Below are 18,725 nucleotides of genomic sequence, written 5' to 3'. Positions count from 1 at the left end.
TAGCAAGGAAGAGGTGAACTTTGAGCTCTGTGCCTCCAAAAAACTAAAAACCCCTTGGATGCTGGACAAGGGGGAAATAAGAGCACATTCCTCTTAATTCTGGGGAAGCAAGAAGAAACTTACCAGGGACAAACCCCTAAGAAAACCTGAGAATCTTTACAATCAGAAAGTTGTAAAGGAACACAGGAAGATCATTTAGCAATAGAAGGAAGCCGGACAATTCACCAGACTAAAGCAATACACCTGCTCTGAACTTGCAGCAAACCCAGTTTGGTAACAAACACCAACAAAAAGCAGAAAGAAAGCATGTAGGGATAGAAGACACTCTTTGTGAAGCTTGTTTCATAGAAATATTGTCAATTCTTCTCTGCCTTCCCTCAGAAGCTTCCAACAAAGAAAGGAATACATACAAACACTATCCATATTCTCAGTGTCTGCTTTCTAAACCATTTAAATTACACATCCCAATTCCAGTCACTGTCTCTGACAGTCCTTCCCCAGGGGCTGGGGGGGGAATAAGGATTAATATTCAAATGTTCAAATAGTCAAGCCTTCCACTATCCCAGGTTGCTCCAAGCCCCATCCTACCTGGTCTTGAACACTTCCACGGTTTAATTATACACTTCTACAGTTATTTTTGCCCCAAAAACGTTGTCCTTTTTTACTACATTAGCTTTTCTTTCACCCCCTAACTGAAACCTCGAGCAACTCCGTGCAATTAAAAAAGCCGAACGCTGCCAAAGCACATCCCAGATGCCTGTACAGAAACCACATTACTGTCACATAGAAGCGACTTTTCCCTTGAGAACAGGAACCAAAACACCTCCACGGCCCAGCCAAGGTACAATAACCCCCCTGTCGCTGCTAGTGACACAGCCAAACCCTGAACCACAGCCGAGCCGCAGCTCTGGCTGGGTGCGGGGGAGCCCTGAGGGCAGCCCGGTACTCCCGCTCGCCCGCGGGGAACCCTCAGGCCGGAGAAGGGCGTCTCACCGCAGCTCCAGGGCAGGCTGAGGCGCGGTCCCACCGCCCGCACGAAGCCCGGGCCCGCTCCGCTCACCGCCCGCACCAAGCGCCGGGCCCGCTCCGCTCACAGTCCGCACCAAGCCCCGGGCCCGCTCCGCTCACCCACCCGCACGATCCCCGGGCCCGCTCCGCTCACCGCCCGCACGAAGCCCCGGGCCCGCTCCGCTCACCCGCCCGCACGATCCCCGGGCCCGCTCCGCTCACCGCCCGCACCAAGCGCCGGGCCCGCTCCGCTCACCGCCCGCACGAAGCCTCACGACCCCGCCACAGGCGCACCCAACGCCCGCCGGCGCGCCCCGCGCTCATTGGCTGCGGCGCGCAGCGCTCCGACGCCTGATTGGCCGGCGCGGAGCCCGCTCTCGCCGCGTGCAGCTCCTCCCCGCTGCCCTCAGAAAGTGGGGCCGCCGCGTCCCTCCAGAGTCGGTGGTGTCGTGTTCCCTCAGACCCGATACCGCCATAACCCCCCCTGAATCCCCGGTACCGCTGCATCCCTTCAAAGGCAGGGCCGCCGTGTCCCCTCAGAGCCGGTTTCGCCATATCCCCTCAGGAGCAGTACCGCCGTATCCCCTCACGGACCCTTTTCTCCCCTCCCGGTCTCTTTCCCCTCACGGTCGCTTCTCTCCCCTCACGGTCCCTTTTCTCCCTTCATGGAGCCTTCTCTCCCCTCACAGTCCTTATGTCCCCTCACGGACCCTTCTATCGCTCCATGGTCCCTTCTCTCCTCTCACGGTCTCTTCTCTCCCCTCACAGACCCTTCTCTCCGTCCATGGTGGCTCCTCTCCCCTCACGGACCCTTCTGTCCCCTCACGGTCCCTTTTCTCCCCTCACGCCGAGCACTGACAGACCAAAGCACAGCCGGCAGGGAGGGAGCGCAGCAGCTCTTGTACGGCTACTACGAATCACAGAATTATCCTGTGCTGCAAGGATCATGGAGTCCAATTCCCGGCCCTGCGCAGGACACCCCACTAATCCCAAACTCTGGGAGCATTGACCAAACTCTGGCAGCTCCCTGAACTCTGCTTTGGGGCTGTGACTATTGGCTGGGGAGCCTGTTCAGTGCCCAACCCACCCTCTGAGGGAAGAACATCCATCTAATATCCAGCTCTAACCTCCTCTGGCACACATTAAACCTACCTGAAAGTTTCCAGCGTGAAGGAGCGTGTTACAGGAGCACAGACAAACCTATCTGCCACACAGGTCAATGTTACTTGTGCAAGGGGCTCTGCTTCTTCATTTAAACACGCGTCAAGGTCATAATGAAGGGTGTAAAACACCACTCAGTTGCCTAAACTTAACCTTCAGAGACATACAATGGTTTAGAGCACCTAAAGTGAAGACAAGCACTACACTCCTGCCTAGTTTCTTTCATGTAAGTGACAGCTTTGGCAACACATCAGGGCAAGAGGACATTTAATACTAAAATAACATATTTTTAATGAACCAAGCTGCCTCCTGTTGTGAAGGAGTTTTCATGAAGGATTCTTCCAGGGAAAGCTACTGTGTGGGTTACCTGTATGTTCACCATAAATAAAAGTGGAGAATGAATCCAATTAGCAACACCATTGAAATTTCTCCTGATGGGGGACTGTCCCCGTCCTCCCCCTCCCCAAGAGCACTTGGCCATTAAAATGTCAAAATTTGGAGGTGCATGTGCATCCTGCCACTAAAAATGTTGCTATTTGGAGGTATGTCTCACAGCAGGGCCCTCAGTCACACAAGCCCCTGAATTTGTACATTTCCCAAGCAGTGTTGCTCATGTTCTGTGTGATCCTGCAGCAACATGTTGAAAAGGAAAATGAGCTCTTACACCCATATCGCCCTAAATTTTCTGTATTTTCCAAGAGAAATTGTACTGGTAACATCAGCATGGACAGACCACTCCATAAAAACTACCCAAACAAGTGACATTTTATTGGCGAGTTCTGCTCATAATGAATTTCCTTTTCCACGCTCACATCTCCTAACAGAGCGACTGGGGGAGGGGGAAAAAAAAAAAAAAAAACCCAACCAAAACAAAACCAAAAACATTTTGGGTAACATTCCATTTGCAAGCGATAAAAACCATGTAACATTTAAAAATAAAACAGAGGATAACAAATTGAAAGAGAAGTTGTAGGAAAACCCATCCTGGTTCCCCCAGGAGCTGTTCCTCGCCCGGCTGCCGCCACCTCGGCCCCGCTCTCAGGGCACCGAGGTGCTCTCGTTTGGAGCTCAAATAATAGGACTGGGACATGTGCTATGATCACCGTTCAAAGCCCTGTTGTTGTACATTCTTCACAGAAAAACAGAGAACAGTTTGCAGTAAACCAACCAGTTCTTTTTCTTCCCTTATTCTAACGCTAAGTCATACTGAAAGTTGGGGGATGGGGGGGAAATGTGGCTTCAACATTCACCTACTTTATCACACACAAAGGTTTCTACTAAGAGCATATCCAGGTTGAAATACACATCTGATTTCCGTCATGAGGTTGATGCTTATGGGGTGCGAGATGAAATCTACTTCAAAATGATAAACACATCCCTTTTTTATGAACAAAGTGTTATTTTTTGCCTTTTGGACCAACGCTTGGTTGCTGGGTTGTTTCCCCTGAGCCTTGCCAGGAGAGGCAGCTTTCACTGCTGCCACAAATGAAATGATGACTGGTGGCAATCACACACTTTACCATTGGTAAGATGTCGTATTTAGCACATTTTTTTGCATTCTCAAAATCCCTTTGCTCATTTTTTTTAGGCCCCCGAGGCTTTGTACACCAGAAATTACACAAGTCATGCACAGAAAATTGTAAATTGGTATCCACAGCCATTTTGAGGTATTCCACAAGAAACCTGGCTCTGCACCTGAATGTTCCTCTCAAAAACAATGAAAACAAACCCAAAAACCCCAAGCCCTAACTGGAGTGGAAATTTAATTTTAAAAGATTCCTTCCAACCCCACTTCACCACATTTCATCAACGAGGACATAATTCCCCAGGGGCACAAAAAAAGCCTTCTTCATCCTTTTCCTGGAATAATAATTTCAGTACTTCATTCCTAAATTTTCCTTGTGCACTTGCAAGAGATGAAGACGAGGGTGCTGCTTCCTAGCCAAACCAGAGGAACACATTCAGACAGCGGATTTGGTTTACTTCATTTGTGAAGGTGCTCGAGGAAGATGCCAGCGATCCCCCTGCGTTGGAAATAGCAGCGGTTCCTGCTCTAACCTCGCGTCTGCGAGGAGGAGGCTGGGCAAAGACCTGGATTGCAGGGTCTGAAGACCACGTTAGGAAGAAATGTGATCTCCTGGGCGTGGATTTAGCTTGGTAGAACCTCTTGAGGCAGCCACGGCCGCTCCCGTGGGACAGGAGACGCTGCTCCACCGCGTGAGCAGATGGCAGAGGGACTGGCTTCCTGTTAGGGCTGAGGTGGGACGGGCAGCTTTGTTCCTGGGGCAGCTGCTGCTCTCCTTTGAGTAGTACATTCAGAATGAGTTCCGATGAGCCAGAGCTGTAGTGCCAGTCGTGTGCCCTTTTTACACACGCAAGAATCGCCTGCAACGTCTCACCGGGTTACGCTGTTCTGCGTGAGAAGTGGAAAACCTCCGCGCGATCTCAGAAGGAAAGAACTCGCTACTTCCGTAGCTGTAGAAAACCCATAGGCAGTAATATTTTCTAAAGTGCTTCTTTACTTAGCAGTTATTCCTTTAAAAATCAGACTTGTATTTGTAGCGGCATTGTTTCCTAGTAGGTCATGGACCAGTAGATAGTTTCTGATGTAAAAACCCATTACATATTTTGTTTAAGCAAATGACACTTGCTTTGATAAATGCACCAAAGAGAGTGACCCAAGTGCAAACCCCACCATTTCTGAAAACACGGCCTTATGCTGGTTTATTAATGCAACCTTACATCCTTTAAAAGTCATTTACTTCAATTCCAAGAGCAGGGATTAAATAATACAAATAAAAATTGAAAATTCAATGAAGCTATTGCCTATTTACCCTGAAATAAAAGAGTCTCACGATTCTACTGGTGCAAAAATCCCTCCAAACACATTTGTTTTATTGGCAAAGTCATTTAAGGTCACTTTTGCTTCCAAGACCATCTTCTTCCATGGTTTCCACTGAAGGAGTTTTGCTTTGTAATGGCTTGTGGTTCCACAGTGATTTGTAAATGAAAAACCTACTATGAATAACTCTACCGTAGTCACTAAATTACAGATACTGTCATGAGAAAAGTCCCAAACTTACAGTGTTTGTTTTAAAATTTTCAGCAAGACACAAAAATTCCAGTCAAAGTATTTTCTTTGAGTGCCATTTTAAACGGCAGTAAATGGCTGCTGTGCCCTCTGGATGGAGAATTCCATGTGCTTCTTATGTGTTGTACTTCGAATGTCCCCAGAGTTCGGCGTGGAAGGGCTCCCGCGGGCACAGCCACTTGGATCAGCTCCTCCTATGGATGTAGTGCAGCAGGCTTGGATCTGCGCGGGGAGACGCCGGCTGGGAGGCACGGAGCAGGTGTTGGGGTGGCCTGGTCTCAGAAGGCAATGGCACGAAGCGTCCCGGGCAGCAGGACGCAGAAGCGGCTGCGGCGGCGTTCCGGTTCCCGTGGGAGGGGGTGGCTATTGCTGGGACAGCAGAGCGCTCCGGTTGGCCTTCATCTTCTCCAGCCGCTTCACCAGGTGGCCATTGCTGACCTCCAGCTCCTCGGTTTTGTCCAGTGCTGAACGAAGCTGAAGGAAGGAAGGAAGCAGAAAAACACCGTGACTTTCACCGTGTTATGCCTTTGCAAAGGCAAAGCGAGGTTTGTAGCTGCCAACGCTAACTGATCACATTAACTTGGAACATAAGGCAGCTGAAAATTCCTCTAGCAGAGTTAAACTGCTTTGCAGGTCGCACACACAGGTGTTTGAGCACACTGCCAAGAACACAGGGTATCTACAGAATGCTGAACAAAGAAGGCCAAGGTAGGAAGAAATGTGGTCTCCCAAGTCTGGATTTGGCTTGATAGAACCGTGTGTCTTGAGGCAGTCAGCATGGACAGAAGGTTACTCCTGTGGAACAGGAGATTCCCAGAGAATCACAGAATTTCCCTCAATCCAGAGGCACGAGGCTCTGGGTGATGTACACCTGTCTCACTGCTCAGCTTTTGTGTTTCTGGTTCCTAGAACTCTATCCCCAGCTGTGACTCAGAGCCTCAGTTTCCTGTAAAACCCACCAAGGGATCGGGGTAGGGAGAGAGAGCTGGACTGCACAGAACAATATTTATGGGCAGCAAAGCAGAAGGAGTATTTAGAACAAGCAAGGAGCCATACTGGAAAAAAAAATCAAGGAAGCACCTCTGGAGGCAGTGAGAGAGAAGCTGATAAAGGTATTCAGGCTCTAAGGAGACAGAGGCACGGTCAGAGTCTGTGGGCAGCCACACCACCCCAAATGAGCCTGAATGGATTGGCTGAGCAAGGAAAACAGGCTCACAAAGAACAGCTCACATCCCTTTATCAGGTTAGGAAGGAACAGTGAAAAGGCAGTGGGAGCTCACAGCCACGACTGTTCCTCCAGTTTGAGTGCTGAAAACTTGGTTGCACATTTAGAAGGAGGAACTAAAGCAATAAAGCAATTAGATGCTTGTCCCTTGCTGTGCCAAGAAGGGCCGTTCCTCCCCTAGAACACCCCGGGAAGCAGGTTTGCCCCACGTGGAGCAGGCTGAGCTGTGACAGCTCGCAGGTGGAGTTACCTCTCTCTGCAGTTTGCGTTTCTCTGCCTTCAGTTCATCTTCTACTCGCTCAGCATTCTCAGCAGCAGTTTTGTATCGGGCTACCTGGCCTTCCAGTCGTATTACCTGAGGTGAAGGCAAAGGCTGGGAATTAGAAGCTGTACTGAGAAGTTACTCTGAAGATTTACTCTTCCACTAGTACTCCAGGAATAACCAGAGAGACGCTAGCTCCTCTTTGATAAAATAAAGGCATATTTTCAGGGAACAAAACAACACCAAGGAAGCCTGGCAGCAGTAATTTACTGCTGACCTTTTGTACATATCCATATTTAATATGCTTCCAGCAACAAAAAATACAGTCCATTGACTGAATTTCTCTTAGCAAGAGCATTGCTGATGTACCCTGGAAAAGAGCAAACAATCAAAATGGAACAGCTGTGTATAAACTCCATCTCTACCACATCACACGCTGGGAACCACTTAAAACCTGTGTGATAGCTAGGCACAAGGAAGTGTTCAGTAGAGTTCATCAGGTACTCTTGTCTTTGACCATTCTTCCCTCAGTACAGAGGAATAATATATTCCTTCTTCTCCATACATAAATGTCATAGTGGCCCTCATGCTCCAACACTCCCGCTTCTTATTTTAAGGGAAAATCACAGTAAACATAATTTCATTTATCATTTATCAAAACACACTTTCTCTTTGTATTCTCACCATGCCTGAACAAACAGAACAAGCCAAAAACTTACATTCTGCTCCAATGCTGTTATCTCTTGCTCAGACTTCGCTAGTTTAAATTTGAGATCACTGATCTGTCTGTTGGCATCTCCTAGAAGAATCGCAGATTTATCAGAGATGTCAGAACAAGCGTGAACAGTTTCTAACAAGTCTGTGGTAAAATTTCCATGCATCAGGGATCCACGTGGGGCAGCAGGAGAGTAGTTTTCTCCCTAAGTGCCCAGTAGAGAGGCACCATTCCCAGTCCTGCCTGATTCCTGCCAACCACTCTGAAGGCAGAATTAATCTAAACTCCCCCCAGCTCTGCAGAGGAGCAGTAACAGAGATTTCCAACTGCAATCTTAAACAAAGGCTCCTAATCCCCTCACCTCTGTAGAGGTGCATGGCTGCTCCCAGGCCAAAGCTCCCTTTGGAGCTGAAGGCTCATTCTTACTCAGAGCCATGTGTTTATTATTGAACTGATACCTTTTCTCACTCACATGCAGGGCACAAAATTCTCTTAAAATCAAAATACAGCTCACTTTGGAGGTCAATCATGTGCATATCTGTCCCGTTCTCCAGAACTTCATCTTCGGACTGTGTATTTTCCATCTTGCCATTCCTTTGCTTTTCTTCCAGTTGTCCCTTTAATTTTTTAATCTGAAGGACAGAAAATAATTATTAAAATCACTAAGAGAACTTGTGGCTCAAATTCACTCCAGCATTACAAAACAAATTATGTATTTTTTAAACATAAATCCCAAAAAATCTTCTGTTACAAAGTAACATCCTAGAAATTATTTTGGCAAATGACTCACAGTATTTTACACATCAGTGCTTATGTACAAGTTCAGGATCAAAACAATGAGTGAAAAATGACTGGTTTATTAGAAAAGCCATAAATCTCCTGCAGGCACATTCATGTAAAACATTCTCAAAAACTCCCAAAGCTGTGTTTGGTTGCGTGCGAGTCTCAAGGCCAAGGTCACTGAGCATAAATGAAAGCACAGAGTGTCCTGCAGGGCAGCAGATCAGCTGACATTTTCTGAATAAGCATTATAGCCACTATGGAATACCATGGTACCAGCAATAATTCCTTTAATTGCTCTTTACCCATCTGCAATTCCTCCAACAAACTTTTCCAAAAGGCCCATTTACCCACAGACCCAGCAAAGGGGAGGGCTTACTCTTGGAAAGAAAATTTGCTTCTACAATTTCTGAGCCACGCCTGGCTTCCCTTGGGCTTGGTCAATCTGAAGGATTATTATTCACAAATAAGAGGGTCATATCTTCTGCGTATCCTGAGTTAACACACGAGGGGAATGTTTTGGAGGAAGAACAGAGTGGCCAGCAAGGCAGCAAGTCCCCAGCAAGAGCAACCCGACCACGGCACTGCTGCTCTATACCTTGTGTTTGGGCTATTTTTGTTTCCTTAGTCCTTCACTTGCCCTGTGATTACCTGGTCTAGCAAGGACTCCCGTTCATCAATGAGCTTTTTCAGCCTGTCTGGAAGAGAAAAGGGAGAGTTCAGTGCGGACCGAGCCAGCGGCGCACGGGGAGCGCATCTGAGACACGAGGCTGGCCCGCTCAGGTTAGTGACTACTGATGGGGAGTTAGGGCACGTACCACAGGACACGAGGCCCAGCGGGGCTGGGAGGGGGCTGCAGCCAGGGCACTTATGGCATTCTCACAGAACATGCTTGTCCCAGCAGTAGCAGCAGCCAGCTGCATGCAAAGAGGCTAATCTTCTACGTTAGGTTAGCATGCAAGAACTCTAGGGTCAAGCACAACTGCAACACAAAATCTCACAGGTCTTGACAGTTTAACACAATGACAATACTGTAAACACCTATAATCACATTCTCAGCACTTTAACTCTTCCCTCTTTTACATGGCAGTGACATTTTAGCTCCAATATTATGACCAGAAAAAAACTTTTGCTCGTCAAATTATTTTTGTTTCGAACGCAGCAGTCTGGTATAACTTATTTTCTCTTCAGAGTCAATTCTCCAGGTCAGACATCAAGAGGCAATGGGCAATGTGCACCAACTGTTGTGCTACGTTTGGACTTGGAAGTGCAACAGATCAGCACATGGGTTTGTGCAGCCTTCATTAATAAAGTGCACTCTACAGAATGAGACAGCTGGAAAAAAGAACTACAAAGTAAGCAAACAAATCACTTCATTTTTTCTGTCCCCATTAAAGGCTGCAAAATGTGAAAGCACATTTTCTTACCACCCAAATGACCTAAATGATTAATTAACAAGCTCAGTTTGTTCAGGTACACCTCAGGCAGGAGTGCACTGCGACATCACATGGAAATACACTCCTTAGGAGAGGAGCTGTTGACCTCAGCTGGGTCTCACTGCAGGTTTGCTCAGCTAGCCCCCCTTGCCAGCAGTGCAGAGCTCAGGCTGTTCAGAGCTCAACTCCACAGCTGAGGTCTGGCCTGTTGATTAAATGGTTAAAACCAAAGGTCACTCAAGAAAAAGATCTTTTTGTAAACTTCAGGAAAGCAAGGTAAATTACACACAAGAGCCTGGTGGGCTTTTATCAGGTAAATTCTGTTGATAGACAGACTTAAATATTTTTGAAGAGCTTTAAAAATACCATTTCTTCTTTGTGGCACAACTCCTGAACAGGCCAAAGTCTTGTGGTTCTTCCTTTTTCCTTGTTAGCACATGCACTTAAGGGGAATCAAGAGTCTGTATTGAATCAAATCATGATGAAAACTGTTCTCCCAGTGGAAGTCCTTCTGTACAGCATACATGTGGAGTCCATTAATGTGGTATGTCATTCCCTGCTGGGAATACACACCCCCACACAGTCCCATTCCAGAGCATGGAATAAAACCTTTACCTTGGCTTTTGATGCAATACCCACATACAGATCTTAGCATGACATCCCAGTTCAGCAGATCTATGGATTAATTTTGAACCTCCTGAAGTCCTATTCTTTTTTTTCCCCTCCATTTGTAAGACACCCAACATTGTTACACCTGAGCACTGATATGAAAAAAAACAAAAAACAAAAAAACCAAACCCACTTCTTTTTTGTAAATACCACCCACAAGCAAAATTTCCGAGTATAAACCCCTTTAAAATGATAAAACTATTTCACAGATCTATATAGGAAGGAAAGAAAACTTAAGACAGAAATTCTGCAAAAGATGAAAGATATTGCAGAAAAATAAAGGTCAACGAGGAGAGCAAGAACAGCAAACAGGTTGGAGAAACTTGGGCTCAAGAGATTGTATTGGGATTTACAGGCCAGCAAAGACTGAGAAATGGAGTTCCAAGGACTGGAAAGAGAATGAGGACTGGTGCAGCAGGAAACCTTTAGTTCACTACAAAATGAGCCCAAACTTACTGAGTCCAAAAGGGCCAAGTACACATTTTGATCCTGAAAACAATGTAGTTGTGACTTCACAGCCCCTGCTGTGGGGTGAAAGCTGCCTGCCTGAAGAAGAGACACCTCTGCCAGCTTCCAGTGAGGAAGCACCCTGGCTTCCCCAAAGCCCTTTTCCTGCAAAGAGGATGCATTTTGGGGTGAACTTTCAAGTTTGGTCTCACCTTCAGCTCTCTCTGCCCTCATTATGGATATCTGTGCACCCCACTGGGGCATGCAAACAGCAGGGTTTACCAGATCAGGGAAAAAATGAGTTTGCTAAAATTGTCATTCACATAGAAGAAAAGTTTTCTGCCTGTAGAGATGAGGATCTCTTGGGTTTCACTTAATCTTAACCTCCCACATTAGCACAGAAAACTTACTCTGCAGGGTCACCTTAATTTTGCATTTTGAGATATTTTTCTAACAAATCCGAGGACCTTGAGAACAGGTGAGCAGGAAAGAACAGCTTATTGAATCAGGACAGGAAGCAGCTAATTAAAATTCTCATCCTTAACAGTCATTATCCTTATTCCACATAGAAAGATACTACAGTGAATAATGGGAGTGTGACATTCACCTCAGTTAACTCTGGAAAGGTGATTCCCAGGGTACTCACTGCACCAGTTCATGGCCTCCACACACCAGTTTAACAGAGGACTGAGCAGGAGATGGGGCCTGTGGGGGAGCAGGACACAGAGGGGTGAGCATGGTGCTGAGCAGTGCCTTCTGCCACAGTTTCTGCATCCAGTGACTGATCTCATTGCCTTGGCACTGTAGGTGACTCGAGGCATTGCTGCTCAGTGGCACCAGACATTCCCAAATCAGCCACAGATCCTCCATGTCTCTTTCCACTTGGAGGGGAGCATGGGATGGGAAGCAGCTGGTTTTACCTGCATGATTTACATGATGTGTGGCCCAGCAAGTAACAAACCCTGGTGTAAGTGAAAGGGGTAAACTGCTCTTGGAGGGTGGAAAGACATCCCATGGAATCCCAGCCCCAAGCAGCTATTCAGAACAGCCTGAAAGAATCCAGCTGTCAGAGCAGCTTGGGAAATACTCCCTCCTCAGATCTGTCAGTTTATTTTGGATGATGAGAAAATGCTTTCCTGTCTTTCTCAGAAGAGGGGCACTGCCAGGGACAGCACAGGATTTGGAAGACACTGCTTGCAGTACTGATTTTGAGGGGGACAGGAGGACTGTTCTTCTCTATAGTAAAGAAGATATTGGCCAAGACTTTTCACTATGTATTCCCCTTTTTTTTATCAAGTAAGTTTACTGAGATATTGCATTTGAAAGCATTTCAGGCTAGCTCTGATATGCACAAACCTGGACTACAGCATTTAAGTGCCACTTGGTGATGACCAGAAAACCCAGTGAGCATTTGGGGTTATTCTGGAAGACAGAAGTTTCATACTTGGGCCACATACTCATTTTCAACATTCCAGGATGGATTTCTGGCATACCAGCTACTCTGCACTGCCTCTCCATGTTCTTGCTCCCAGTTACACTGGGAGTGGGATCAAAGCTGGTACTTGGACAGGTAAGATTGGAGGAGTTTCTGCTCCTGTGACTTGGCTTTAAAAAGGATTTCTCTTAAAGATGCTGTGTCTTCTGAAGTGGAAAAACTAGATAAAATCGGAAATGAACTCATAAGAAATACAGGATATAATGGCATGTTGCCTAATTTAACTCTGATAGATCCATCCACAGTACAGGTGAAGCCTGGTAAGAACATTTAATGATCTGTTTAAATCTATGTAACAATTAAAACCCACTTCCAACACCAAACCATATATTACTGTTGAAGTATGGCAGAGCCAAATCTTTAAATAAACACTGCTACATGCTAATAAGAAATGCTTATAAGATCTATGACTTTTTGGATTAGCATCTAGTGTAAACCCTTAGGAACAGCTGCCAGTACTTACAGAAACCATGCTGGATCTGCTGTAAGTTGGAGAGAAGCCACATGAAAGGAGTTACAGGGTTACAGACCTGTTAGAGCTCTACAGTTAAGGTGCCATCACATATTCAAGGTGCTCAAACCCCGAGGCTGCCCAGTCCTAGGGAGATGGCTCAATAAATTGAACAAAAGCTGCAGAAAAATGGTGTTGAAATAATACAGTTTTAAATAACTCCTTGTGCAGGTTTAGAAACAGTGCTCTGGACAGGTACTTTAAAGTATAAAATACGTTTATTTAAATTATATACAGCAGTACATTTTGATATACATCTTCAAATTTTGCTCTGACAACTTTGTAACATCAACACAAATACAGCCTTCCATAGCCCACACCCCCCTCGATCTGCACTCCCCTGGGACATTCATTGCTTAACACTTCAAACGAATATTTATATATGCAAAACATGTTCTTCCTTCCCAAGCACTAGCAGAGATGCAAGAGGAAATACAGCAAGGGAGTGCAAGAGCCTAATCTATGCCAGCAATTCAAAGCAATCCAGCTTTTCCAAAAGGCACAGGGGGACTAGTACACAAAACAACAGTCATCTTTGGTCTGATATCCAGCAAGAGTTAAGACATGCAAAGTTATCTTCTTTCCAGAAGGAAAGAGATAAGATTTGTTTCAGAGATAAAAACATTCTTTCAGAATCATAGTTTGCAAAAAAATATATATATATATATAATGCAGTAAGCAAATGGAATTTTAAACAAAAATCTTCTTGGAAAAATAGATATTTTATATATTCATATCTAGACAGTACTTGATAGCAAACCTAAGCACACATTACAGTGTGTATTGACACTTTCTCTGGAAAAAAAATAAAAACCCCATGTGAGACATGGTGTAAAAGGCCTATTGTGGTGCAAAGTGCCTAGATGAAGTAAACATGTGTATATTTATTCCTTTCAGCAAGCTAAGACCTGCATGTTGCACTTCCTCCAAACTGTGTATTGCTCTTCCAAAGTGCTCAGACTAAGCAGATTCACAATGATCTAACTATATTTTGGAATACGACCATGTAAGAAATACACACAAAGTGGAATGAAAAGATATTTTTTCTTCATATTAAAAAAAAATAAGAGATTGGTTCATAGGCTTTAAGCATTCTGAAAGAAGTTTCACCATCAGTGTGGCTGATCTGCTGAGTTCCTTCATGAAGAGTTAATGTACTTGCTGTAGATCTAAGTACAAGTAAGCGTAATGTGCATCAAAGGCCCAATGTACATTCAAGATATTGATCAACTAGGCTAGAATAAAAAAAAAATCCTATAGAAATTCCTCAAGAGCAGCTATCCACACTAGAGGTACTTTAATTGCATAATAGTTTGAATAATCAAGTTGTGAAGCTTCCTCATTAGGTGATAAGCTTTCAACCTGAGACACAGCAAAACCAAACCCACTCACAATTTCTTGTGGCTGGGTACAACAGTGAATAACTTAGTACTTGCATCATTACCACATCCGTGCTGTATGCTGAGTTACCTACAAAGACAAAGCTCTAAGAGTATTCCAAGGTCTGATGTCTTGTGCAAAGTGCATCTTTGTGTCCTGGGACGGGTCACAGGGCATGGAACTCGTGCAGGCTTGAGATTCTGAACTCAGGAGATTGTACAGTCATCTCTGGATCTGCCCTTACTCCTTTTACCAACCTGCAAATCCTCCCTGCTTTCAGCCCTCTTAATGAAAGCACTTTCCAAATCCTGTTCCAAAACATCTCGATCCTGTAATTTTCCCACTTTACTACAATCTGATACTTTGATTTCATCTTCCTCCACATCAGCCTCCTCATCAGCTTTTCCCAACGCTTTCCCTTGCAAGCACCCTGTTTCTTCAGGCTCATCTTTTTTATGCTGCAGGACTTCACCTTTGGTCAAGGCATCTTTGGTTTCCATTTTGTCTGTTCCCTCTCCAGTTTCGTCTGTGTGGGCAGTTTTTCCAACAGCACAATTTCCTCCATCGTCCTCTTCTGCCTGTGCATCAGCTTTCTCTTCATCACAATTTTCATCAGATTCTAGTATTTGATTTGACTCTTCATCAAAATCAAATGCATCACCATCATCTTCCACGATTTCCTCTGCTTGGTCCTCCAGTGTCACTTGTTCACTAATGTCATCCTGCACAGGTTTCTGTGGCAGAGAATTATTTGCACCTTCCTCCACTTTAACTTGTTCACTAATGTTTTCATCCTGCACAGGTTTCTGTGCCAGGGCATTATTTGCACCTTCCTCAGAAGCAAATTCCCCACCAGGGTGGTGTGCAAGCTCTACCTCTTGCTCATTTTCTTTCAGTGTTTCTTTACTGGCTTTGTTTTCAGTAGTTACAGTGACACCTACACCTGACTCCTCCTCAGATTCACCTTCTGCTTCTTTAACCACCTTCTGCACTTCACCCTCTAAAGGAACATTTTTCTCTCCCTCTGTACCATCTGCTTTTTCTTCACTACACTGACTTGATTGAACCTCTGCCTTTGGATTCAAGTCTTCTACCAATTCTGTCCTACTTTCCTGTCCTTCCCCAGCCTCATCCCCTGTCTCCAATTCTGACTCCTTCACTTCATCATCTGAGAGACTCGGGTCTAAATGGGTTTCCTGAGTGATCACCTCTCCCACAACCTCTGTTCCTGGCTGTGCCTCCTGCAGCTCACCTCCCTGTCCCTCGGGAATGCAGCCTCCTGCCTCCACAGATGCCACACCTTGCTCGCCTGTTTCAGCAGAACCTGAACAATTCTCCAGCTCTTCCATCAATTCTTCCTTCTGTCCATCCTTCTCAGCTGTAGCAGCTTCATCTTCAGTTTTACCTTGTGTACTTGGTTCCTCTGGGGATGCTGAAGCACTGTCCTCTGAAGAAGCTGGTTGGATGAATGCCTGATGTTCTCCACCTTCCTTTCCAAATGGCTGTGCTGGGACATCCCTTTCACATAGCTCTGTCTCCTCCAAACCCACAGACTCAGTTTCCCTTGGCTGACCCTGAACAGTGTTCCCAACCTCATCTTCTTCTTCAGCTCTGTCACCTGCTGTTTTATCACTTGTCCCATCACTGCAGTTAACAAGCTTTTCCTCCAAGACATTTGCAACCTTGTTTTCAGCACTTTCTTCTGAGTGCTGGGGTTCCTCTGGAGTGGAACTCTCCACATTTCCCTCTTCCCTAAGCAGGCCTGCCGCTGCTCCCTCAGGTAGCCCTGCCTGGTTAGAAACCAACTCACTGCTCTCACTTGTACTGTCAGATCCTTCATCCATTTCATCATCACTCAGGGCATGGCTGGTTTCAACATCCTCTTGTTCTTCCTGGTCAGGTGCAGCTTCTCCCAGCTCCTGCTCTGTACCTGAGTCACAAAACATTTCCTGAGGAGTCTCAAAAATCGGGTGGCCTTGCAGAGAGCCCAGCTCCAGGTTCTCATTTGTCCTTGCACTCAAGTCATGGTGTTCAGCCTCTGTACTCTCAGGCTGCTGGACTGCTGTGCCCCTGGACCCTGTGACCTTTCTCAGGCCATCTGTGTCACTGTCACTGATTGAAGAAGTGCTCCCTGACACAGGTTCTGTGAGGCTTTGGGCTTGCTCTGCAAACCTACTCTCTGGTAACATCACTGCTGGCAGGGCATCCCGTTCTTCAACCATTTGTTCTGCCTTTGCATTTTCAGCAGCATGCAATGTCTGTACTTCCTCCTCCTCAGACTCCTCTTTGTGTTCCTCATGCTCAGTATTCTGCAAGATTTCTCTTTTCCCCACATCCTCCAAAATCTCATTTTTCATCTCCACTTCATTGGCTTTGCCTAAAAGACCATTGAGAAAGTTGAGGGGGCCACACCACAGCACTTACCTCCCCACTCAAAACCCGAAAGACAGAATGAGAACAGGTTAATAAAAGATCAGCTTTTGCCAATTTTGTGAGGCAAAGCAGCGATTGTATTAGTAAGGATCCAGGGGGTTTGATCAGTGAAACTCACCACCACCCTCTCAAAGCAAGAAGTCTCAGGTGCTGGCTCGTGTTTTTGTAAGGGAGGAGATTTTTGCTCTTGGCTGTGGGAATGACAGCTCTCGTAGAGGAGATCAGCTGGTTGAAGCAGTGCAATTTAACAGCAATACTTGCAGATGTACCTCTAAGGACTGCTTTTCCTCAGCAATTTTCTCTGCAACCTTAACCCTGACATCCCTCTATCCGTGCAGGAGTCTGATGCCATTACAATGGAATTGTGAAGGATTATTCAGTAATATTTTGCTTTTAAAATCTCAAGACAGGCATCATCAGTGCCTGATGACAGACACTGAATGTAAAATCTGATTGGCAAGCGAATGGTTTGGCTGCTCAGAATCCCAACACAGATCAAAGCTCAGGTAATCTGTGTCCCTTATTTCAGCCACCCAAAGGGGTGGGGACTTCTATGGTTTTTTGAAGTTTATTTTTGTTGTAACACTTTTCCTTCAATTTATATTTAAAAGCAACAGATATTAAAACAAAAGTGTTTGTTGTTAGTTTTTGGGTCTATGCTGTACCTATTCTGAAAAAAAAACCCCAGGATTAGGAGATGTAGAAAACATATTACATTTAAAAATACACCCTTACCTTGGTTTTTGGTGTTCCACATTGTTTCCACACAGAAACTGAGTGAAGAAAAAGCAGCCAAAAGCTCAAAGCAAAAGAACCTGCACTTGCAACAACTGGCTGCCTGCAGCTATTTATTAGTATGTTCATGTAGAACCAAAAAAAAAAAAAAATCCAACAAAGCAAAAATATTACTTTACTTCCTTACACTGATACAATAGTTCTCTAATGAGTTCTCTAATAAGTTCACCACATAAAAGCATAAAGAGGTTTTGCCAACCAGATTTCTCCTTCCTAACGCTGTCCACTTCAATTACATCCTTTGAATTTAAGTGTCAATGTGACAAGTAAAAACACAGAAGTGTTATTTTTAAGTGTTCAATAGCACAGGAGCAAAGAATTTATCCTTTGGTGTGCTTTGGCAGAGCCCAGCACTGTTGTTCAAGCAGACACCTCTCAGGGATATCAATGAACCAACATACAAGCTCTTTATAGAAAACTAAAATGCCTTTTTTTTCCTGATTATTTAAGGTATGTGCTGAAAAATACTGAGCAGCAGTAGGATTATCCTGGGACAATTTTCCAGTTCAGGGTTTAAATGGCGATGTGAATGACTGCTACTTATCTGCAATGTCCTATTTGCATTCCCATCCTTTGTCACCTTGCAGGGGAAGTGAAGTCTGCCTCTGGAGGAGACTGCAGGACACACTGGGAGTGATAATCAACATGAAGCAGGGAAATGCACAGGGAGTGACTGGACAAGGAGCATGCTGCGTGGTGTTAATCATCCCACTATCAACTGCCCCGTCCAAGCAAAGGTGGATGAATGAAGGACAGACAGGCAGGAGGGGCTGAGAGGACACACAGCACTTACCTAGCATGCCCTCCCCTCCTGTCTTTAATGCCTGAGTGGTGCCTGGGGCAGTTCGGGAAGAATCCAAGTGTCCTTCGTTATCCAGAATGTCTGATGTGTCCCCGTTGGTGGCTACATCAGTGTCTGGGATTATTCCATGTTTCTGTGGGAAGCAAAAGCAATGCTTTAGAGCCTGCTGCTTGGAAAGGGAAGGACTGTCAAGAGCTCTTGTCCAAGATACTCTGAATAAACAATTGCTTCAATCATTCCATTAAACGTGGCTGGGAGTCAGGAAGGAGAACAGATATTGCAGTTCTCAGTTCAGCCATCCTGACAGAAAGAATGTGATTCCAGCTCTTTTTTTTTTTTTTTAAACATAAATCTGCTGCATAAGATGTTCCTCAGAGAAGTGTCTCCTACAAAAACAACTTCTTTATACTCCAGTCTACACTAAGAACTCACAATCAATAGTAGGGGAAAGGACTTCATATAGAAAATCCCTGAAATGGCAATTTATAGGCAACATGAAAATAGAGCTACTGCTG

The 18,725-nt window shown here is 45.3% G+C and overlaps 1 protein-coding gene across 13 annotated transcripts in view; it reads right to left on the bottom strand.

Annotated features, from left to right (window-relative positions):
- Nucleotides 1–2,922: 2,922 nt before the first annotated feature.
- Nucleotides 2,923–18,725, bottom strand: part of LRRFIP1 (LRR binding FLII interacting protein 1) — a 101,477-nt gene continuing 85,674 nt past the window's right edge. For 10 of the 13 annotated variants that reach the window (XM_041460226.1, XM_041460230.1, XM_041460231.1 and 7 more), the window contains 2 exons: nucleotides 18,202–18,343; nucleotides 12,997–16,557 (listed from right to left, as the gene is read on the bottom strand). In XM_041460226.1, the coding sequence (XP_041316160.1) occupies nucleotides 14,387–16,557; nucleotides 18,202–18,343 (2,313 nt within the window). In that variant the 3' untranslated portion in view covers nucleotides 12,997–14,386. Of the gene's footprint in view, nucleotides 5,735–6,735; nucleotides 6,841–7,466; nucleotides 7,547–7,976; nucleotides 8,095–8,893; nucleotides 8,941–12,996; nucleotides 16,558–18,201; nucleotides 18,344–18,725 lie in introns of those variants that run through there. The other 3 variants (XM_041460236.1, XM_041460239.1, XM_041460238.1) reach the window with 1 other exon arrangement.

The sequence above is a fragment of the Pyrgilauda ruficollis genome, unplaced genomic scaffold (genome assembly GCF_017590135.1).
Source record: "Pyrgilauda ruficollis isolate IOZ18807 unplaced genomic scaffold, ASM1759013v1 scaffold140, whole genome shotgun sequence".
Lineage (NCBI taxonomy): Eukaryota > Metazoa > Chordata > Aves > Passeriformes > Passeridae > Pyrgilauda > Pyrgilauda ruficollis.
The sequence above is the reverse complement of the archived record's forward strand: the minus strand, read 5'-3'. Positions and strand labels throughout refer to the sequence as shown.